Source organism: Poromitra crassiceps (genome assembly GCF_964638095.1).
Source record: "Poromitra crassiceps genome assembly, chromosome: 15".
In the NCBI taxonomy this organism is placed as follows: domain Eukaryota; kingdom Metazoa; phylum Chordata; class Actinopteri; order Beryciformes; family Melamphaidae; genus Poromitra; species Poromitra crassiceps.
This window is the reverse complement of record NC_139634.1, coordinates 28,944,675-28,968,920: the sequence shown is the minus strand read 5'-3', so window position 1 is coordinate 28,968,920 and position 24,246 is coordinate 28,944,675. Positions and strand designations below refer to the sequence as shown.

Here is a 24,246-nt window from a genome sequence, read left to right as displayed (position 1 = left end):
TGTGTTTCCTCGAAACTGTGTGTAACGGTGCGCAATAGGCTTTGAGGTACGTCGTGTCTGGTTTTAGTGGGCAGTGCGCACAGTGCATCCAATAGATAGGCGGAACGCTTGCGTCACACAACAGGGTGTTCAAAGCACCGCCATAAACGGTTTGCTACGTGTTGTCGGGTCTGAACTCAACCCCTCTTTCTGTATCCCGTGCAGCTTCCTCCTGCTGGGCTGAGAGGTTTCGTCCCAGCTACAACCATGGCGTCAACTGAGATCGCCAGGCAGGCGGTGAGTAGCCTATTTTCATCCATTTATTTAACTGAGGATGTTGTTTTATTACTATAAATACATACATTTTGAAATGTGTTACCCTCAGTATACATCAAAAAAGATTGTATTATTGCGTTACTATGTGCATTCATGTGTAATGTGGCATAATTAGCCTAAACGTACCCCCGTGTTTTCATCCCATCCATTTCTAGTCTATGGACAATAAACGCAAAAAGGGCTGCATTCTATGCTCAAAATATATTAGAATAGCGATATATAAATCTTTTAGATTTGCCTGTTTGAGAATGGTTGCCCAGTAGTAAAAATGTGTGCATTTTCACTGGCGCCTGCACGCTCTACTTCTCTTAAATGGCACACTTTGCATCCTAATAATAGCGTTTTGTGTAGCCAGCCATTGACTTTAACACTATAGCAAAACTGTATTAAACTGAGAGAGCCTTCCATCATGAGGCCAGCACAAGCCACCGGAGGCCATTCATTCTCATAGCTATCTATCGTGCTCATTTCCGCTGTTATTTTATGCCCTTGTCAGTCCCGTTAGTTTCAGTCGGGCGTTGTCTGATCTACATAGAAAATATGGGTAAAAGATTCTTGCTGGTCAACGTTATGTGGCCTTAGACATAGGCCTGCAATTTGCAGTGCGAAGCCTATGTGTCAAAAATGTGACTGGATAAAAGAAATATGGAAGCCACTAAACCCAGAGAAGTCCTCAGAATACTAAGGTTGTGTAGTTTGATATCCTTTTGTGGCCCAATGAATGAAAACCCACAGTGTAGCTGCTGGCTGTGAGTGTCTCCAAATGTAGGAATTGTTTCAGGAATGTTGCACTTGCATCTGAGGAGTTCAGGCTATTTGTCCAGCAGTCAACTTCGGTTTTCCAAACAGCTCCTTCAGCTGTTTAAACCCGGTTTTAACTATCCAAATAATTCACAACTGTTTGACACCAACAGCTTTGTCAGGTTATTTTTAATCGTCTCTCAAACTGAACGTTTTTCACACAATGACTCAAAGTCTACATTTGACAGCAAAGTTGTGTTATATTAAGCCACATAATGGCGGGGTTGCTGAGGTTTAGAGCTATGCCATATAATCTAAATTCTTTGCTTTCCTGCGCCTCACAATGTAGATGCAGGCTGCAAAAGTAGGATGCCTGGAGATGGAGAGGCTCACCACCAGCCAGCCACACACTCCCACACATGCATTGCACACAGCTTTCACAGCAGTTTAGCTGTCACTTTCATGCAGAAATATGCTACATACAAAGTCTGCAACAGACAGCAGAATGGGTGGAAGTACAACCAACTACAAATACAAGTTTACGGGTTCAAACCAGAGTGCCAAGATACACACGTGCATGACATTTTGCAATGAACAATGATACCTTCCTGTACTGTATAAGTAGACTGCGGTGTCTAACTGTCTCAACTGAGCGCAGACAGTCGGCATACAGGAAACAGGAAGTGAATATAAAAGCACCCCTAAAGCTGTCTTCAAGAGAAACATGATCAAATATGGCGGAAATGTCTTACAGAATAACACTCAAATTATTATTCCATTGGATAATCAAGTAGAACATGTGAATTATAAAATGTTACATACAATCCTGTGCATGTTTACATCAGGCGTGAGCTCAACATGCTGACAAGGCAATCCATACCTAAAAACCAATGCAGAAGTTGTTCAGTGATTGATCAGATTACCTATTTATCCAATGTTTTATATTGATCAAATATTCCTCTGTCTGCAGGGAGAGGGTGCTCGCTCCGTCCCTCTGGCAGGCCATGTTGGATTTGACAGCATGCCCGACCAGCTGGTCAACAAGTCTGTCAACCACGGTTTCTGCTTCAACATCCTCTGCGTTGGTAAGTGTGTGTCAAGCACAGAACTGTTTTTCTTCTCTCTCCTCGGGGCTGGGACGTATTTGCTTCAGTGTACGTCAGGCTTTCCCACTAGACGCAAACCAAATTACTCAGTGTTTGACCCACTTACATGACTTTTGGCTGGTCAACTATGGCTAACAAGGAAAGCATTCCCAGATACAGTGCGCTCTGGTCTGGGCACAGTTAGGAAATCCAAAAATGACCATGGACAGTTATTTAATTTAAATATGAGATCATTGATCACCTAGTCTCACTGGCCAGGCTCCTCTCCCTTCTGTCTGAGGAGTCTGGCGCAGCGGAAACAGGCAACAGGATAAACCCTCCCCTGCTCTACAGCTGCTCTCCCATTGGAGCGACTGTTTCGGTGGCAGCCGGATGTCCGCTCCCGGCTTATTACAAATTCTGTCATTGGCTCTGACCATGTCAATCAGAGCAGCTTCCGCTCCCTCCTCCCTGTGTGTCGCTGTAAATAGTGCCCTGCCACCTGAGTGAAAACAACAACACTAACTAGCTAGCAAGCTAGCGGCAGAAACCTACACGATAGCTCGTTGCTACACGCTGAAAACGGCAAATTGGATTGTTGGAAACTATTTTCCAAGGGCACTGCCGCTAAGCGCCGCCCATCGCAATCCCACTATGGAGACCTGCGGCGCTAGACTCCTCGGACGGAAGGGAGAGGAGGCTGGCCAGCGAGACTATTGATCACCTGACTGATGACAGGCCTATTTAGCTACTTAAATCAGATTATCATGAAGGAGATAATGCAAGCCTTCTGCGTTATTTGTTAGACATTGAGGAGTATTCTGCATTTCATTCCATATCCCATATTATTTTAGCAAATAATGTCACTTCACTGTCATTAAGTGCACAGGGATGCAAACTAGTCACCTTTAGGTGACAGTCACCTTTTTGATCCCAAAATAGGGTACTTAACTGAATGATTTTGAGTGGTTTTGTATCAGCCCTGGTATCCGTCACCTTTTTCACTCTCCATGAGTTTGCATCCCTGGTGCAGAATTGACACCCAGATGTCAATTATTTCTCACACATTGAACAAAGAAAATGGTTGGATCTGTGCTGCTAAATTTTTCAGCAGCTTTTGACATCATTAATTATTACTGAAAAAATGTGGATGTTATGGCTTTGATCAGTCTGCATTATCTTGTTTTTGAGAGCTATTTAGTTAACAGAAAGACTTCTTCAGTGACAGTTATTCTGACGTCAGCCTGTAAAGCAGGGGTGGGCAATTATTTTTCCTGGGGGCCCGTAACCTCTAATTGTATCACTTGATTAAATTATAGAAAATATACTGTGCACTTATTCAAGAAGAAGCACACTCACAACACACAAGTGTTTCAAAATAAAAGCCAATTAGGTCATCTCATTTTACTTTTCTAACTTCATAAATAAAATGGTGTGGTTTGTCTTAGAAGTCCCGGGCCAGGCAGAACCACCATGAGGGCCGCATCTGGCCCCCGGGCCGCATAATGCCCAGGTCTGCTGTAAAGTGTGGAGTGCCTCAGGAGAGTTGTCTTGGACCTTTACTCTCCACAATTTCTAACAATGATTTACCACTTCTCTTAAATAAAGTTAATATATGTATGCAGATGATTCTACCATACACGTCCACACTCACAACCAATGAGTTAAATACTGTTGTAAATGTAGAGTTGCAGTCAGTGGTTGAATGGGTCAAAAAGAAATGAACTGGTTCTTAATATGTCGAAGACTAATACTGTAGCATAGTATTTGGCTCAAACCACACCATCATTAAATAGCCAGAGCTAAACCTTACAATAAATGACGTGTGTATTAAACAAGTGAAACAAAGCTTCTTAGTATCATTATAGATAATAGACTATCATGGACAAAACATAATACGTAAATAAGATAACTGCTAAGATGGGAAGTGGGATTTCTGCTATCAGAAGATGTGCGTCCTTTCGAACACCAAAAGCCAGCAAGCAGGTAAATCAAATTCATCATGTCACTGTTGTTAGATTGATGATGTCACCAGTGATGTCACTCAAGCACTCAATGATGATGTCATCAGTGAGTGATGTCATCAGTGAGTGATGTCATCAGTGATGATGTCACCACATGATGTCATCATTGCTCGAGTGACATTACATCATTAGGTAATTAGGGCAATTACCAAATTAAAAAATCCGGCTCCGTCAGGTTACCTGCAGGGGTGCTCTTTAGACTTCCTGAAAGTTTCAGCCCGATCGCACGTGATATGAAAGCATGAAATGGACCAAATATGATTTTGATGAGCAATGACTACAGAACGGACATTTATTGAATAAGTGTACTGTGTTGTGCAGTGAATTCTTTCATCTTGCTACATCGATATTATGTTGTATGTAAATATATTGTGCGTGTTAACTACAACTTTATGTGTCGGACCCCAGTAAGAATAGCTGTAGCATTTGCTGCAACTAATGGGGATGTTAGTAAACTAAACGAAGTATCAATTCAAAGTAAGCATTTGGCTCCGTGTTTCCCAAACTATGGGTCGGGACCATAGGTCGGGACCCAATTTGGGTCGCGGACCCGTGGGGGGTGGGTCGCCAACTGGTCGTCATGGCAACTCATTACCATAATTTTTGTGAGTTTTGGTCCCAGGGAGACACAAAATTTATCTTTTGGTTCCCAAGATGAAAACGTTTGGTAACCCCTGATTTGGCTCTTACAGCATGTCATTTTGTGGACTCAGTCACAACTAATAAAATATAGTGGTTTTAGACAATATTGCATATTGCCTGCAGCACATAGTAAAATAATTCCTCTTATTTGGAATAGGCCATTCTCCCACACATTCTCCTTTTCCAGAGCATGTGAAATGTCCACAAGAGCAATTCAAATGTGCTGCTGCAACCAAGTGATTAGCCATGTTCTTCCTCTGCCCGTTCCTGTCAGGGTTTTCATTTTCCATAATAAGTGGAAGAGACGGAGCAGACTTGTGTCTCTCATGTTCACGCAGTCCTCACAAATGTTTAGGCCTGTTGTACACTCCCCCATAACCTGACGTTGCCAGACGGTTTGTTACACAGAACCATCTGGGACCTCATCTTTGGAAACTGTTTTCGAAAAGGGCAGGCGTGCTCCAAAAAATACCTGGCAGATGATTGGATGAACCATCTGTCTATCACCGTCTATCGTCGCCACACCTAAATCCCACCCGTAGCTGCCTCTGGATGCTGATTGGTTCAGCCCGATGCTGGGGCGGAGTTGAACAAATAGCTTGGAGCGTGGCAAGATGGATTTCTAGAACGATTGTGATCTCGCGAATCTAGCTGCCTCGTAAGGTTAACTCCACTGTGCAAATGTTGAAACGTAAATCACATTTCTGATGGTGTTGCTATTGTGTCTTGCTGCCATGTTGGGGATTTTAGTATCCTTAACACTGAGTGACTAGGGTTTTATGAAAGCATAGAACATGTTTGTTGTCATTGCAGTAATGTGTCCAACTCTTATGGTAAGCAACCTATTTGTGTGAAATATTGCTATAATATGGTATATTACACTACTATTACATGATATTTTTAAGCATTTGAGGGGAAGATGCTTTATTTCATAGCCTGCAAACTTAAGTGGAAAAGGCCAATAATGCTGCATGTATGGCCATGGTTTCAATGGTATTGATGTGATTGATGTTTTGTGTTGGTGGACATTGTTAACGCTCCACACAAAGTATTAGTGACTCTCAGGATTGTGGAAGGAGCGTGGATGTAGGCCCCTATCATCTTTTGTTGCAGTCTGTAGAGTCTGCTGTGTGAGTGACTCACAAAGTAAGCGTTTGTCCAGTAGAGCAAGCTTGAGGCGTTGAGGCGAAGAAATGTGATCTGCCTTCTTTTTTTTTGTGTGTGTGGTCTAAAATTACAAAGAGGGCAGCAAAAATGTAAAGATGTGTAGTTCCCCTGGGCCCAAAAATGACTGGAACTTTCTGCACAAGGTTATTTATGATTCTTGAGGCTTTGGTTGAAATAATCCCTCTGTTAGACATTCAGCGGTACCCCAGTTCTCAGTGTGGGCCTGGAGCTCGTCCAAACAAGACGCTCCAGCTAGCCCTGCCAAATAAAGCTTCTCCACAGTGACCTGATCTCTACTCCCAAACAGGAAATAGGGGCACGGAAACAGACTCTGGCTTGTCCAGTATTCTTCCTCGCATCATTGCATCATTGCATGTCTTTTCTGAGCAATAGTTTGTGAATTTGGAACACAGCGTGTAATCCTGCTAGCATGCTCAGAGTGTAGGTCAGGCTCCGATGATGAGCAAAAATAGGTTTTCTTACAGAGGGAGCAGGGAAACTGAGTCAGCTGACAGCCTCCAACACTGAATTGATGTCAGAATACAATCAGCACACGAGTAAAACAGTGGTCTGCTCTGCTGCTATTTCTATTACAGGCTTACAAAGCAGCTGTAATCATAGAATTACTCTACCTATCTGTTGTCACATTCATTCAATCTGTTCTCACTTGATGTCCTGCCTTTTTCAGTTCCCTTGAGTAGGTTGTCTGATAAATCTGCACGGGAGCTTGAGCAGGGCAGCAGCTTATTATATCACTCAATTCATGAAGAGGTGACCAATTAGCCTTTTTCACTTCCCACCCAATTCACCAATTGTGTGTATCTAAAATGCAGGAAGTAACACAGGTGCAAGCAAAACGGTAACGAGGCCCCCGGCACCGGATCACCAAATGTATTGGGAGCTGGAAACCCCCTGTCCTGCTTGCACCTGTGTTACTTCCTGCCTGCGTGAATTGGGTGGGAATTGAACAAGGCGATGTAGCTAAAACATCAATAGTAGTGGGAAAGAAAGAAAACAGAAGGGAGGAAGTAGGAGTAGCCAGGAGTAGACTGAACCTGTAACCCAGGAGCAGACTGAACCTGAGAAGCCAGGAGCAGACTGAACCTGAGAAGCCAGGAGCAGACTCACTGAACCTGAGAAGCCAGGAGCAGACTCACTGAACCTGAGACATTTGTAGGATCCCAGTAACACAAGACAGTATTGATTAAGGTTTTTTCTGTTTGTGTGTTTCCCAGGGGAGACGGGTCTGGGGAAGTCCACTCTCATGGACACCCTGTTCAACACCAAGTTTGAGGGCGAGCCCACCCAGCACAACCAGCCAGGAGTCCAGCTCAAGTCCAACACCTACGAACTCCAGGAGAGCAACGTGCGCCTCAAACTCACCGTGGTCAACACCGTGGGCTTTGGAGACCAGATCAACAAGGAGGACAGGTAAGGCAGTCCCGCTCATCTGTCACATCTTTCAGACAGAGCGAGGAGAGCTCCCAGGCAGAAGGTTTCTTTGACACAGTGACCGCTGTGGTGTGAGAATGAGCTTCGTCTTTGGGTTACGAGCTGAAATCCATACTTGAGCGTGCCGTGCACACAACCTGAAGGAGAAAGTTCATTACTCACGTCACACATAATTACTCTGAGCTCTCCTGAGAGATGTTCTGAGCTCAAGTTTCTGTTCGAATTTCATGGAAATCTAGACAGACAGACAGACAACAAACTAACAGGGCAAAAACATAACCTCCTTGGTGGAGGCAATAAAAAATGTTTGGATGTGCGATACAATAATTAAAGTGACGTTGTACCTTGGATTTTGTATTATGTGCCATTATGGACAGGCCTGAAAAGCACACTTCTAGCACATAAACAAACACAAACAAAGCAGATTGTCGTTATATATATATACCGTAAATTCCGGACTATAAGGCGCACCGGTGTATAAGCCGCACCTTCAGAGTTGACTATTTTTTTCTTATATAAGCCGCACCGGTCTATAAGCCGCGGGTGTTTTGATGTTTAATTACCATATGTAAGGCTTCGTGCACAGAGGGGATTGTCGGGAAAGAGATGGCTGTTTGGGGAAGCTCCCATTTATTAACATTTCAACAAAACAAAAGTCAGGTCACTAATCCCCAGACAAAATCACACATTGTGAGATGCTTAAAAATCACCATCGGCGGGAGCTTTACTCCAGATGCTGTGCAGCCAAGAACACAAGTGAAATTCGTTCTCTCGTGACCTGTGGTTCTCAACGTGATGGACGATTCACCTTTCTTGTTAACAGTCCTAGTGAGAGGCAGGTCGAACGTCAAAGGCACTTCATCCATATTTATGATCTGCTCCGGTCCGATGGAATATTCCTTGATCTTTCTTTGTGTGAATTCGCCGAAGTTTGTAATTTTCTCCTGGTAGTCGGGAGGGAGTTGCTGACACAGTCGTCCGCGCCCTGACGGACAGTCCCTTTCGTCTCGGGTTTGTGCATGATCCTTTGCTGCTGCTGCTGTTGTTGTTGTTCCTGTCTCGCTACTGTCTCAGACATGGCTTTCAGGCTCAATCGCCGCCATCGTCGTAACACAGCCAGTTCTCCATCTTTTGAAGCATGATGTTAGATTACAACGAGCTAGTTGTGTGGCTTAGCCTTCCAAAATGTTGCTGTTAGTTTTTTAGAATGTAATACATAGAATTGGGAATGTTACATTCAATTTCATTCAGACTGTCTTTCAGGCTCAATCGCTGCCTTTTTCCCCCCGGAGCGAGGGAGGAGGGAGGGTGTTTTACCGTAGTGGCTGAGAGAGAGTAGTGGCACAGTGCTCCAATCAGGTCGCGAGGCACATTTTTTGCAACATCATCCAATCAGGGTCTCGCTCTCATAATGTCTGTCTTGCTCTCGTTCTGCCTCATACCAACATCCATAGATTTTGGAGGTTCCCGAGTGGCCGTTTGCTGGAAAAATCCATAGATAAGCCGCACCGTTATATAAGCCGCAGGGGCCAAAAAAGGCCAAAAAACGGGGAAAAAGCCGCGGCTTATAGTCCGGAATTTACGGTATATATATACCGTAAATTCCGGACTATAAGCCGCACCTTTTTTCCCGTTTTTTGGCCTTTTTTGGCCCCTGCGGCTTATATAACGGTGCGGCTTATCTATGGATTTTTTCAAAAAAAAAAAAATCTCTCTTTTTTAGCACTCTTTCTAACTATAAATCCACTTCTGTTTTAATTTCCTCTCTTGCCCTCTTTTCACCACACCGCGGACACTGTGTGCACTGTAAAAAACAACACAGGTGGTGTTGTGTTATGTTGTTTTGTTGAAATGTTAATAAATGGGAGCTTCCTCAAACAGCCATCTCTTTCCCGACAATCCCCTCTGTGCATGAACCCTTACATATGGTAATTAAACATTAAAACACAATAAAAAATAAATAAAAAATACCATTAAAACACCCGCGGCTTATAGTCCGGTGCGGCTTATATAATAAAAAATAGTCAACTTTGCAGGTGCGGCTTATACTCCGGTGCGCCTTATAGTCCGGAATTTACGGTACTGTATATATATATATATATATATATATATATATATATATATGTACATATATCTACGGCCCAGTGTCATGTCATGTCATGTAGCATGCAGGCAACCTCATGCAACTCAAGCCCATTTGAGGAAACAACATCTTTCAACAGCCCACATCACTGATGACATCATCACTGTTTCAACAGCCCAAGTTTGGCACTGATGACAGAATGCCTGACTCACCCCAAAATGCCTTCTCTTGACCACGCGCTGCGCACGTGGTAAAAACTCCACAGTACAGCGTTTAGACTCGTCCTGGTCGTGAAGGGGATTTGAGCCGTCACATCGCCCTGTTTTTTGGAAGCACTTGATTGGATAAGAGATCTTGTTGCTGATCTTGCCCTGCAACATGTGATGACTAACTGTATTCGTCAGGAGAGATCTGAGCGAGGATGAAGTCATGTGACCTCCAGCTCTCCAAAGCCAGCGGGGAACTAGAGCTTAACCAGAAGGCAGCACGGCATCAGTCTCGAACCCTGGACCACAGAGGGGATGTGGGCTAACTGCATTTTACACACGCAAACATTCATAGTCATGTGAACAGCCACTGGCAGGGTATCCTATGTACATAAGGTGCGTGTTTGTGCGTTTGTGGTTGTGTGTATATTCTCATGCTTAGGAGAGCAGATACTGTGTGAATACTGCTTTTGTAGCCGTATTCCTTTGAAGCTTGATATGGTTTGTGATGCGTGGGCTCACACATCTTTTCCTTCTGCTCTGTTGGATGATTCTCTGAAGAGGCTCAGCAAAGTCCTTATTCCAGATCCTCACTTGCCTATCTGCAAACTCACAGTTAAAGACCGGTAGTGTGATGGAAATCTATAGATTATTACATATATGATTATATTAAAATGCCAACATAATATAAAATGCTATCACAATATAACATAATGTGTGAAAAATCCATCACAGGTAGCTTACTAGAGAACCATTTCACAGGAACTGTTTTGAGGTGGTAAAGCAGGAAGTAAAGCCGGTGTAACTAATAACATTAATAATGGGTCCATTCCATTTAGGTGCTCCTGTGCCAGGGTCCTCGTTAATGTTATTGGTTACACTTTTGTTTTGTTTTGTTACTTTTAAGTATTTTGTATGTTGACTTATGATTTGTTGACAATCAGAAAAAAGGAAAAGAGAAACAAACAAAAGTCAAAACAGATAACAAAAATAAAAAGTATACTGAATTGTATGTATCTGTTGGTCCATGATCATTTTGTACTGTGTCGTAAGCCATCCATTTCTCCCATTTGTTAGCAAAAACATCTTCTCTCACTCTAATCTGATAGGTCAAATTTCCCTTATAAACCTTATAATTTCTAATCATTGATCTATAGTAGGGGGTTCAGTCTTTTTCAGTCCAGTTCAGTCAGTTTCTGGTTATTGCCTTCTTGCTTGTGATCAATAATATCTTGGCTAAATATCTATCATTGTCAATACCACAATCATTTATATTTCCAAGATACATCATTTTACATTCCTTAGGTACTTCATATCCCAAAATTGTTACACCCGCTTTACTTCCTGCTTTACTACCTCAAAACGGTTGCTGTGAAAAGGGCCTATTATTACTCTCAACTATGTTGGCCGAGTAGGTCATTTTATGGAAGCAGCAATACATTAGAGACCTTCAGATATAGTCACAAAACACAAAAGACACGCCCCCATTGAGCATCTTTCAAACTGCCTCCCTCTTTCTTTAACAGCTACAAGTTCATTGTGTTTAAAACTGCCTCCCTCCTCTTTCTTTAACAGCTACAAGTCCATCGTGGAGTTTATTGACACCCAGTTCGAAGCATACCTGCAGGAGGAGCTGAAAATTAAGCGCACACTACACAGCTACCATGACACACGCATCCACGCCTGCCTGTACTTCATCGCTCCCACTGGACACTCCCTCAAGTCCCTGGACTTGGTGACCATGAAGAAACTTGATAGCAAGGTGAGCTACCGTACTCGTATCGACCAGCTGATCTGTTTAGAACTCAGAGTTTCCTGGAGATGGAGGGTGGGAGGGAATTTGGATCAGGGCAGGGCCACATGTTCACTCCTGGATCAGTTCCAGCAGGCGTTCTAGTTTAATAATTCCTGTTAGTTGGATATTAATACCAAGATATATCGACAACTGTGCAGGAATGATGGTTTTAAGAGCTGAAGGAATGTAACTGAATTACTGTTAGAATACAAATGAACCAGGATGGACTTGGCCCATGGTAGATATAAATCCATTGTGTGACGCTGCGTTGTTGTAGGCAGTGACAGCGTTGGATTCAGCTGCTCGTGTCACGGGTCATAAACGTTTCCCCGCCATTTACCAGCATACAAATTGGCTCCTGTCTGGTTACTGCGTCGGTGTAGGTCAGCTGTGAAACGCAGTCGCCTCGGTGACCGCTGCTGCCTCCTTTTTCGAAGGTCCCTTCCCAGTAGCCGATTTGCATGGACCTCCTGGCTGTTGTACAAAGAACCACCTCACTGTTTGCCAGAGCAGCTGTGCCCCAGGGCAAGCTCTCGCAACAGCAGATCCTCTGCTGCTGTGTGCACGTACAGCAGGGAGGCGGAGTGAGCAGGGGGAGACCGTGATGTGGGATTACGGGAATATTATTATATTATATTATATTATATTATATTATATTATATTATATTATATTATATTATATTATATTATATTATATTATTACGGGAATATTATTATTCACATGACCCCTAGCATCCCTTGGCTTGCATCCCCTGTAAGCAGTTGGAGAGCAAATATTCAGGGATTGTGTGGGTGGCAGGGCCGAAAAACAGATGCTGCTGTGTGGGCACTGCAGCCTCTCCACTATGGCCAGTAGTGGGTGTGGGTGGATGTTTGAGAATCCCCCCTGCCTCAGTCTTTCAGAATTGAGTCTTTTCCTCATTCATGCTCTACTAAAGCAAACGCTCTCTTCCTGACTCTGACTTCCTCTCTTCGTCTCATTGTGATCACATCAAACATGGGTCGTGGAAATGTTGGCAAAATCATTGCCGTCTATGACTGTCACTGCCGTGTGATGAGGTCTGCTGCCCTCTGCACTGCATTTACTATTTTCATCGCTGTGCTCTCAAGGATGTGTGAATGTCTGAAATACACATCAGCCTGATTTAAAAAAACATCCCTGGAGCTAGAGAGAGGCCTTGTGGCATGTTGTAAAGAGACACAGAATCTTTCCAGATTTTGTTAATTTCCCCTTTTAAAACCTTTTAAAACATCACTACAACCCCCGGGCATCCAAAAGGGGCAAGCTGGAGTGTGTATGCAGCTTATATACAATATACACTGTATAATATTCTCTGTTGACCAGATGTTCTCCAATTGTCCCAAGAGGCTTGACGTATTTAACCCAGATGTGAAATAACCATGTGGTTGAAGTGGAGATGCTCGCACGTTCACTCCCAAAAGACCAGAATTATGATGTGTAGTGTTTTGTTGAACTATATGGTGCTTGTCAAAGAATACAGCTCAAATACAGCTCCTTTTCCAAATTTAGACTACACCAATTGAGGTGAAAAAAATGTGGAACTGACAGGCAGCTAACTCTAAGGAGTTCTATATTTAGCTGCAAACCTGAAAGCATTATTGTTTACACCTTGTCACTACGTCAGCCTTCTGAAAATCCCATTCCGCAATGACAGGTCAACATTATCCCAATCATTGCCAAGTCGGATGCCATCTCCAAGAGTGAGCTGACGAAGTTCAAGATCAAAATCACCAGTGAGCTGGTCAGCAACGGGGTCCAGATCTACCAGTTCCCCACCGACGACGAGACCGTGGCAGAGATCAACTCCACTATGAACGTAAGGCTCGAAACATCTGTAGTAATCCTTTGTTCCTATTTCCCACAGGCTTTACTAAAACTTTGTTGTCTAATAGAGTACCGCATGGATGATGTATTTTTGTAAGCTTACCCAGAAGTCCCTGCACTTCCTGGTTCCTACGTGTAAAATGCAAATGGAATTTTGAAGCACTTTCTTAAAGTCGTGTTTAAAAAAAACGCATTTACGCTTCAAAGATCATAAAAGTGGTCCTCATTTGTGAAGATTATCTTGCTGAACACAAAGTTCACTGTTTCATAAACTATTTTTTTTAACCGCAGACCTTATTTCAAGCATTTAACCAAATCGTTCCTGCGGTACACTATAGAGAGGTTGACTCTCCTTCACAATAACATAATCATGATATACACCCTCATTCATTATGTAGTGTAAATGAGGTAAAGATGGTGACGGCGGTTAGCCTGAACCCTAGCCTTTCTCTTGAGAGAATACAGTGGTGCTTCCTACAGCTTGCTTGTTTGTCATTTGAACACAATGCTACGCGTGAGTGGCGTAAACATGTGATAGAGACTGGGGACAGGCACAGTCTGTGTGCGTGCTGTCAGGAAGCCACCCCACTCAGTGTGTCTCTCAACAGGGAGGAGGGTGTTCACACACAGTCAGCCAGCTCGCCCTGCAGGAAGACGGCAGTGTGGGAACGAGCCTGCGCCCGCTGACACATGAGCTGAGGCTGTATGAGGATTGATATAGGGAAATGCCATTACTGGTTCTGACTGATTAGACAATTGCCTCTCAGCTCTTGCGTGGTGTGTGGTCTGACCGTGGATCTGCTCCGAGAAAAGCTCATCCACCCTCCATATTTGTGGGTCGTGTCACCGCTGTTTGTTTTTGCTGTCTATGAAAACTAGGTGCTGTAAAAATGTCTTATAATACGAGTATAAATTACATGGTGTGTGTCATTCCTATGCAGGCAGTAGGACTAATCCTGATTCCTCATATATTCATAAATATATTTTCACTAATACTCTTGAATCTCCGAAGGATAACATGTAAGTGTGGTTGCTGATGTGTGGTGAGGAGAGTCAGAAGGTCGTCTCAGGTGTGGATGGCGACAGCACACCGACGGTGCTTTTCCCCCTCTGCTCCGCAGGGCCATTTGCCGTTTGCCGTGGTGGGAAGCACGGAGGAGGTGAAGATTGGGAACAAGATGGTGAAGGCGCGGCAGTACCCCTGGGGGACGGTGCAGGGTAAGCCCGGGTCACATCCTGCACAGGAAACCAGAGGGAGCTCCTTCCCAGGCCGTCAGCGACTCCCTCCACACTTAGGAGGGCCTAGACTCAAACAGCTGCAGCAAACTGTAGCGCATAGCCACTTACAGAAGCTCATTTAGCTGCAGCAGCTTCTCTGCCATTACACAGTATGTATGAGCTGCAGCAGCAAGTGGACTGCACAGGCTCTTCAGCCATGTTAAGTAAGATTCAAATGCAAGGGCAAATCTTTGCAACTTTCTACCACTCTTTTATTTGAATTACCACTGGGTCAATACATCAAAGGGTGTGTTTCAGGGACCCAGTGGTAATTAAAAGAAAAAAGGCAGATTTCGAGTGCTAGAAACTAGCAAAGATTTGCACTTGGGCTTAAATTATGGCCGTATACCGTAGGGAGCAAAAAGGCGCAGTTCAAAGGGAACTGAACTGTGCGGGGAAGAATTGAACAATGGTTCTTCTTCACTTCGCTGGAAGTTGACAAGCAAGATTTCCCATCAGTCATTGCGCCTTGCTGAAAATAATCAAAAGAAGTATTGGAGCTTACAAAAGGAGTTTACCTGTATTGTCGAAACAAACGTTATCATTATTGATGTGACTATTTAAGTGGTTAAGTTGAGCCTACATAAAAACAACAATGCTCAAATCTATGAAACACTCTAGGCCAGGGAAACGAGTACTGTTGACCTTCTAACTACTAGCAAACTAAATTAATGTTGGTTTGGCTAGCATAGCCATGTAACTTCAATATTACAACAAACATTAGCAGCGCTAATGTTAGTTGTGGGTAGTAGCAGCCAGTTTCGTTTATGTTACCAGGGTAACGCACAGAGGAATGTCTGCATTGGTGACGTGTTCCGAAAGGAGGAATTTTGTCGCGGGAAGTCCCCTTAACCGACATTCCCTGAACAGAGAGCAGGGAGGAGTAGGAGGAGTAGGAGGAGTAGGAGGAGTAGGCAGTACTGTTTATGTACACTGTGTAATGGAACGCAGCTTGACTGTATTGCAGTGGAAATTATCTGTCACAGATAGATTCCATTGATTTATTATTGACTTAATTGAGCAATCCACACCACGAATAATTTTGTATATTCCAAATTGTCAGTAATCCTAATAGCTCTCAGTGTGTGTGTGTGTGTGTGTGTGTGTGTGTGTGTGTGTGTGTGTGTGTGTGTGTGTGTGTGTGTGTGTGTGTGTGTGTGTGTGTGCATGCGTGCGTTTGGTAGGCCAGGACTAGTAGCTAAAATACAATATTCCTGGCCTGAGGCTTTCTCTGACATTGGACTCTGTTTGCCCCTTATTGACTTGACTGTGTGTTTGTATGTGTGTGTGAAGTGTGGCACTTAGCTCATTTCTGAATCCAACTCAACAGACGTGCCACAGACAGGACATAAACAATATTAATTTGTACTTGTATGGTGTCTTGTCTGCAGGAATAAGTCCATGAAATACTGTGCACTTATGGTGCATTGTAATTATAAGCTGTGGCATAAGTGTTGTTATGCTAGTGTTTTCTGATGATCACTGTGATGTGTGTCTGGCAGTGGAGAACGAGAATCACTGTGACTTTGTTAAACTGAGGGAGATGCTGATCCGAGTGAACATGGAGGACCTGCGGGAGCAGACGCACACACGCCACTATGAGCTCTACCGACGCTGCAAACTGGAGGAGATGGGCTTCAAGGACACAGACCCTGACAGTAAACCCTTCAGGTAGGGGACCAGGCTTTTTATTTTTACCTCCGCCAAGGAAGGAGGTCATGTTTTCAGGGCCGTTTGTCTTTTGGCAGGATTATGGGAACTACTGGGCCGATTTTCATGAAACTTTGTGGAAGAGTGTAGCATAGGGCCGAGGAAGAAACCATTACATTTTTGAACGGATCCAATCCAACTCACAAAATTTGCATATCATAGCAAACTGCACTATTGAACTCGGCGGAGGTCTGCGCTCTCCAAGTGCACTTGTAGTTTTTTTTGTTTTTTTTGTTACTTTCCTCTGATCTTCTTGTTTCTTCTCTGATTCCTCTTTAACTTTGCATACAGTACGTCACATTTCCCGCTTCCCTGTCCACTTTTCATCAGCTCCTTTCATTCTCTTGCTCATCTGCCGTTGGATGTGCATTATAATGCATAGAATGCATAATGCTCCCTCCTGCCTCTCCCAGCCTGCAGGAGACGTATGAGGCCAAGAGGAATGAGTTCATGGGTGAGCTGCAGAAGAAGGAAGAGGAGATGAGGCAGATGTTTGTCCAGAGGGTCAAGGAGAAGGAGGCTGAGCTCAAAGAGGCAGAGAAAGAGGTGTGTGTGTGTGTGTGTGTGTGTGTGTGTGTGTGTGTGTGTGTGTGTGTGTGTGTGTGTGTGTGTGTGTGTGTGTGTGTGTGTGTGTGTGTGTGTGTGTGTGTGTGTGTGTGTGTGTGTGTGTGCACATACATACATGTACATGCGCGTGTGCGTGTGCGTCATTATGTTTGGAATCTTCCCTGTCCTGGAATGGCATCAGTACATCACTATTGTTTGTTTTCCTGTCTTGGTTGACATACCACTCCTGTTTCCTCTGTCGCCGCCACACAGCTGCACGAGAAGTTTGACCGTCTGAAGAAGCTCCACCAGGATGAGAAGAAGAAACTGGAGGACAAGAAGAAGTCCCTGGACGACGAGCTCAACATGTTCAAACAGAAAAAGACTGCTGCAGAGCTCCTGCAGAACCAAGCGCAGCAGGCAGGGGGCTCCACCACACTCAAGAGGGACAAAGAGAGGAAAAAGTAAGTATCATTCTCCTCCCTTGTGTTTTTTTTACAACCACAGTTTGAAGATTGGAACAGCCTGGATACTATGAACTTGGGAGGAACAAGGCCACACATTACATTGGCAGTTGTTTACACTCTTTGCCAAATTAGTTTCTGAGCACTGTTGATTGAATTGTGTTCATGGTTTATGTTTATTGTCCATATGTGAAGCTGTTTCTGTTTTAAAGCTTCCTTGGAGACCATATGAAGTGCATCATACTTTCCCTTTTGCGGCCAAAATGTGTAGCTGTATCCTGACAAGAACACAAACTCCTTGAGTTTTCAGTCCCGTTTGTGAACAAGTGCTGCAGATGGAGCTTAATTTTGCTCTGTCCCACTAATATCACCAAGCGCTGAGTGGTTTCTCTCTCACCACTTATTCATAATCAACCTGAACTCACTCAGTATCATCTTGTAGAGTTGAAGGTGTACAGTAGGTGAAGGTCTGGCTAAGCCTAAGCAACAGTTTGTCAGACTGTTCTTCGTTTCTGAGGGGTACAGGAAGCTTCCAGTTTCCTCTCCATAACGACACAGAATGTGGATACTATAGCACTGGATTTATACCAAGAGGACTGACTGACCAGAATTCATTACCAATAGGGAAAAATGATTACAGCAATAAAAAAAAGAATTAGCTGTCCTCCCCTAAATAGTTGACGTGTAGCCAACTTTCAGCAGAGTTGGAAGAGTGAATGGCAATCAGAAATCTTCACTCTGCTAAAACCATGAAGCCGACCATGAAGTCAAATGTGTTTAACAGAATTTCCTGTTGCTAAAATGTTTTTTTTAATAGTAAACATTACTTTAACCTAAAAAGGAATTGATGGATAAAGTGTATTTTTTCAGATGACAGTTGATATTTGCTACAGTTGCCACGTGGATACGATGTAGTCTGCCTGTCTGCATTGGAGATTCCCTCCATGCCATCAATTTTACACCAACAACAGTGACCAATCCTCTTTGACGTAAATTCATCATACAAATTACTACATCTATATAATCTCTTTATTTTCCAAATCCTCTCTGTTTAGCTGTAACATTTATACCATTATTGCTTTGAACAGGTTTAATTATGTTTTTTTTTTAGCTCATTAACTCCTACATACATAAGACTATATCCAATGTGTATCATGCTCAGAGGCGGTGTTTTGCAGCCAGATGTGAGGCACGATGATGTGCTGTAGTATGGTAGCATTTTGCTGTTGACACTCATCATCATGTTGGTAATCACTCCTGGTTGTGTGTTTAAGCTGATGTGACTCCGTGCCTGTTAGAAAGGAAGAAGACACTTGCACTGAGAAGGTTCTTGTTGCTTTGTTTCTTCCCTTTTTTTCTTTTAAACACATTTTCTTTGCAGCCACGTCGTCGTCTTCTCTCTCTGAGCCCCGACTTTAGATTTATCTTCTATAGGGGGCAGCTGTGCAACTTCTAACTTCTAAAGCTTTGTCTATGGGTCACTGATCAAAACAGACTGGAGTGGAAACACACACACACACACACACACACACACACACCTTTTTACTTCTCATAATGATTATAATGATGTATTTAACCTTCAGGCCATAATAGTCTGTGTTTTCCTCAGTCACCAAAAGACAAAGTCACGGTGTACGGTTACGGTACTGCATGTTGTCACTGTGTCCTGTGAGTGCATGTGTCACCCATGTTGCATTCATCATGTTTTCCAGTTAACTCCTCCCACACTTGCTGCATGCTGCATGAGACACCTTTCCTTCCCGGTAAGGCTCTCTCCTTGAAGGCATTTCAACCTGCAAACACATTTGACTTTGATGTATCGAAGTTATTCCCATGGATCATCTGTGGTACAGTTTGAGATACGGGTAACAGTCATTCAGAGTGTTTGATGCAGGCCTATATCATGGGTAGCATCTGCTGCTGCAGCAGCAGCACTGGAGTAGATCATGTCCTTGAGTTGGCAGGGTTTCTGTTTACAGTCTCTGCGCCAGCCACTAAATCAGCCAGTTTATTAGACCCCCGCCCACCACACACTCCCATTTGATGTACTTGTACTGGCCCATCTGCCTCCCTAAATCCACAACAATCTCCCTTTGTGACCCTCCCAAGTCCTCCCTTGCCCGACCATGCTCTCACACAAAGAAGCATTCAGGCTGAACTGAGCCTGCAGGGTCAGACTGGAGCAGCAAACAGCCTCAGGGCCCATCCCTGTTTGCTGGGATGACATGTTTTGTTGATCTTGTAGCCATATGATGACCCCCCCTCCCCCCCACACTTCCGTCTTATGTAGATACAAAAGCCAACTCCACAGAGATCTGCGACTCAGCCACTGGGGAGGCTAGAAGTGAGCAGGAGAAGGAAGACATCTGTCTTCCACTGTAAACGCCTCAATCGGCTGTGGACTCTTTAAAGAGATGGGAACGAGCTGCTGTTTTACTGATGCAGTCGGAGGTCCACGTTAGCAAGAAACTGACAAACAGTTCAAGCTTCCTGGTTGAGATATTGGACGGCTTACTTTAAATGTTTGGGTTGTCAGACAGTTTAATGACGCGGGGACGTAGACGACTACATGCATCTTAGTTTCATATTCACTACAAAGCCTTCACCCCTGCACACTCAAACTGCTTCCTGTCGTCCTGCCTTGACAGCACGTTGTCTCCTACATGCCGTTTGGTCACTAATATAGATGTGATGTCAATGATGTGAAGACACAGTGTGTCCTGATGATGTTTTAACTCATAGAAAGCAATAACAGTCCTTCTTTCTCATTTCCAGTTTAGGATTCCTGTAGAAAAGCGCTCCCTTGTGGCCGTCCTGCTGTGAATGAGTTTCCACCCCATCACCCCTACAGCACCCCACCCCCCCCCCCCCCCCCCCCATCCCCCATAATGCAACCCTCCCTCCACACGCCCTTGCCCTGTGGAAGACCGCAGCCAATGCGATCAATTGAGTCCTTTACTCATTCAAACATATCCCGTTTTTATGCTGAATGACGCTTTGTCTTTTATATGGTTTTGAACAAGCCATTATTCAGCCTTTTTATATATATGAAAAAATGCATTCTAGTCTTTTTTTTTCATGTTCAGTGACTCTTTGCATGGTTGAGTGTGCTTTCAATATTAACATACATGACTACTGTTGTGATGGGCAGAAATGTGTGGAGGCTAAAGTGAAACAGGCATCAGCCAGTGGGACTTCATTATATATCTTGGTTTAGAGGGCAGATCTACAGTAGATTACAGAATTAAAAAGAATTGAATCTAGGATTTAGCCGCTATTCATGTAAAGATGGATGATATTCATGTGATGTAAACACCCCCGTCCTCAAGAGAAAGTCTAGTTTGACACTGCAATCCAAGTCGCAGAGCGGTCTTATTACTTTTAAAAAACAATTCTGTAATCATTGAAGTACCACTAGTTATTAAGCGATTTTTCAGTTTCAGTTTAGATTTCACAGTAATAACTGATCCCCCCAAGATCATAAACAAAGGCACAAAAAGGGCGGGGGTCTGAAATATACTAGCACTCTATAATAATAGTAATAATAATAAAAGTTCAGGATGGGCTGGGTTTGTGATTAATTATTCAGAAATTCCAAAATTAAATGTTCCAGTAAATATGTAACTCAGCCATAATCACTTAATAAACATTTATATTGATTTATATATTGGTATTTATCATGAAGCCAACATGTCCTCTTTGCAGATGTTGTTTCATTTTAGCCTTATGCATGAGTAGATATTAGCCTAATCTCTTCCACTCCTCCCATACCTCATTCATTGTCATGTGTTATGTGCATACTTGTATTAGCTTTCACATTTGCACTTTTGTTTTTACACAAATGTGATTATTTTTTATTTTGTGTAATACGGTATGTTGTCAGTGCAATTGTAACTTTCTTTTTATTTTACGTTATATGAAGGCACATTTTAAAGTCATTCATCCTAGTAATAATATCCTACCTATGTCCTAAAGGGACCAGTATTGTCTTTTCAGTGTTATACAAAAAAAGAAACCTTATTTCAAAAGAAAATAAAGGCCAATTTTCACCAAATAATGCAATTGTAGCCATAATCATTGTGTATGATCAATGTTGCAGTATTGGATTAGATGAAACTTAAATGATTCTTGCGGGGAAAGTGGGTATACTTGATTTGTATGATGATGCGTTTCTGGTGATTCTTGTTGAGGTCCCAAATTTGAGCCAGTGCTTTCCAAGTCTGCCAGACAGCCGCTCCTTAGAGAAGCCAGACGAATGTTGATGCTAATGATTTCTATTTTAACAAGTTCCTCTTCCCTCACATTTGCATCTCTAGAAGAAAGTGTGGGTTTTCATGAAGTGTAATTTCTCCAAACCTCGCTCCAAATGAAAATTGGGTTTGTATGATGTTTGCTAGATTCATTGAAGTGAGAAAATGACATGAAATGGGATAATCTCTGTTGGCTTACACAGGGTCATACAGGGTGCAGGTATCACACCATCAACCCCAACAACTCATGTATTCCTTGTTTGTACTGCTTTGGGACCGCAGGATGTGCCGGGGTTAAAATACTTCAAGGAGAGCGCCGTTCCCTCTTAATCTTGGGCTCACTGGTCTGTGTATTCACTTTCCTTTGCAGTAATCCCTGGCTCTGCACTGAGTAGGTCCTCAGCCCTCAAGCTTTGCTAAGCGACCAGCCTTTGTGGGTATTGAGTACCCCAGTTGTGACCAGAGGCTTTGTGGACCCCGTCCTTCTGGGTTTCTTGATCATGATCTGCTCTGCATAATCTGTGTTAACCATTTGTATCTGTGTTTCACAGCTGCTCTAACCTCATTGCGCATTTTTAATTCTTGCTTATGCTTATTTGTCTGTGTCGTGTTTCTATTTATTTTTGTTGTTGTTGCTGTGGTGTTTCTGACTAACAACACTTGTTTACTTGTTAGTGAGATAATACACATGCACACCTCATTTATTGTCATTTTCATTGTGAATAATTATTTTTGCTCACTTCTATTTTCTACCGACAATCAAGTATATTAGAACCACCTATAAATTGTATTCAATGTTTAGATCGAATCGCATCACAAGTGAGCCAACATTACCCTATCATCACTTTTATACACAATATACAATTTTAGCTGTAATCACAGGGTTTTTGCACTTGATACTGTCTTTATGGTAATGGCACCTAAATCTCTTTTTGCTCCCTGGTCACTGGCACTTCTAAATCTTTGACTTGAACTTTTTGTATGTACTGTCGCTTGGGCAACTCCTCTAACCTGCATTTCTCTTTCTCTCTAGCTTCTTTTAATCTGTCTTGGCCACCTGAAGAGGGGATTGCAGCTTCAGCAAGAACTACCAATACCTCTCCCTCTTTCTCACTGCATCAACCTATTTTTATTCTTCCAGCTCATCTCCTTTGTTGAATATGGCCTTATGTGGACTTGCATGGTATTTCTGACCACCAAGCCAAGCCCAGGCAAGTTGGGAACCCTGCCCACCTGATGCTGTATACAGATACTGGGCTTGTAGGATTAACAGTTGTTGATAGTAAATAGTAATCATCAAGGGGTGGGGGGGGTCACACAGTTATATGATTTACAGGCTAGCTAAAACCTTTATTTGATTTTAAATTGAGACACATTTGCAATGACCTGCACTATGCATTGCATTGTCTTATTTCAATGGGAAAGTTGCTCCCTAATACAAAACAGCACACTATAACAGCGCTACTGAAACATGGCTTACCTGCGGATAGGAGGAGGATCGCGGGAGCGCGCATAGCTCACCAAAATGTGTTCACACAGCTCACCAAAATGTGTTCACACAGCTCACCAAAATGTGTTCACACATACACCGCCATCCGGATGCCCTCTAGATAACTCCTGAATTCCAGGCATGTGTGAAAGTGGCAATAGTATAATGAGTGGTAATGCCCCCACCCCCCGTTTTAAATGGTAAACTCCTTCAGAATTCATGGAAACATTCTTGAATCATTAAATCATCATGCGCATAAAGTAGTAAACAGGAAAATTAATTTCTCATCACAGTCATGCAAAAGCCAAAGCAATATTTATACTGAGCACTTAATTTGAAAGGTGCCCGTGCTTGAATTTCACAACTGAATACCATGGAGGTCACATTTAATGCCCTTTACACATTGTGCTTTAATAATCACCAGCCTATTCTATATTTTGCATGCATCTATTTTTTATTTTATTACTTCTGTGATCTTGACCTTTGACCCGCTTGTTGTTTTCTCCCTTAATAACTCTGTTTTGCAGTATTTCTCATCCATTGCTGTTTTGTTCAATTGGTGCATATTACTAATGTATATTTGCTCTGTCCTATAATTTTAGCACCCATTTTGCCAAATATTACTATAAGATGGAGTTGAACTGAATCCCAGATATTAGTTCTGAAGAATACCCATGCATTTATATAATTTATAAGGATATATTTTGTGTATTGAAGTGGAGACTTGTTGTTTATGAACTATGATCTTTGGATGTGACTGAGTGTAAAGTTAAAAATATTTTGGTGTCAAGAATTGCCAATTTTCTAGCATCTGCCATCACCTCTTGTAGTTAAATACTCCTCCACATGACCAACTACTCAATATCTTACTGTAGTTTGATTCTGTTGATGTACATTTTCAATAAAAAAAAGAAAAACAATCCAACTATATAATTGCTTTTATCTTTCATTTTCAGCCTACTGTTCTAGCAAATATTTCCCCTGATGTACCGGTAGTTTTACAGGCCCTCACCTCAACCTCAAGCTTATGAACAGAAACAAATAAAAACAACCAAAAATCACAATATCACAATGTAGCCTATAGAATATTTCAAGTAGAAAGATAAGAATGGAAACTTTGCATATCGAAAATGAATGAATACTAAATATGTAG

General features: G+C 42.8%; 1 protein-coding gene across 5 annotated transcripts; it reads left to right on the top strand.

Moving 5' to 3' along the window:
• The first annotated feature begins 239 nt into the window (after positions 1 to 239).
• On the top strand, positions 240 to 24,013 carry septin6 (septin 6). Of its 5 annotated transcripts, none has more exons than XR_014553388.1 (11): positions 240 to 276; positions 2,027 to 2,141; positions 7,210 to 7,405; positions 11,291 to 11,477; positions 13,187 to 13,348; positions 14,478 to 14,574; positions 16,137 to 16,305; positions 16,758 to 16,890; positions 17,164 to 17,354; positions 18,225 to 18,680; positions 20,130 to 24,013. XR_014553388.1 is itself a non-coding variant. In XM_083652269.1 (11 exons), exons 1-10 carry the CDS (start codon positions 247 to 249, stop codon positions 19,068 to 19,070), a joined length of 1,284 nt encoding a protein of 427 aa, XP_083508395.1. In that variant the 5' UTR covers positions 240 to 246; the 3' UTR covers positions 19,071 to 19,117; positions 20,130 to 24,013. The 5 variants fall into 5 exon arrangements, 4 of the variants coding, with proteins under 4 accessions (XP_083508395.1, XP_083508394.1, XP_083508392.1 ...); XM_083652269.1 differs by lacking the exon at positions 18,225 to 18,680 and adding an exon at positions 19,067 to 19,117; XM_083652268.1 differs by lacking the exon at positions 18,225 to 18,680 and having other exon boundaries at positions 22,638 to 24,013.
• Positions 24,014 to 24,246: the final 233 nt, after the last annotated feature.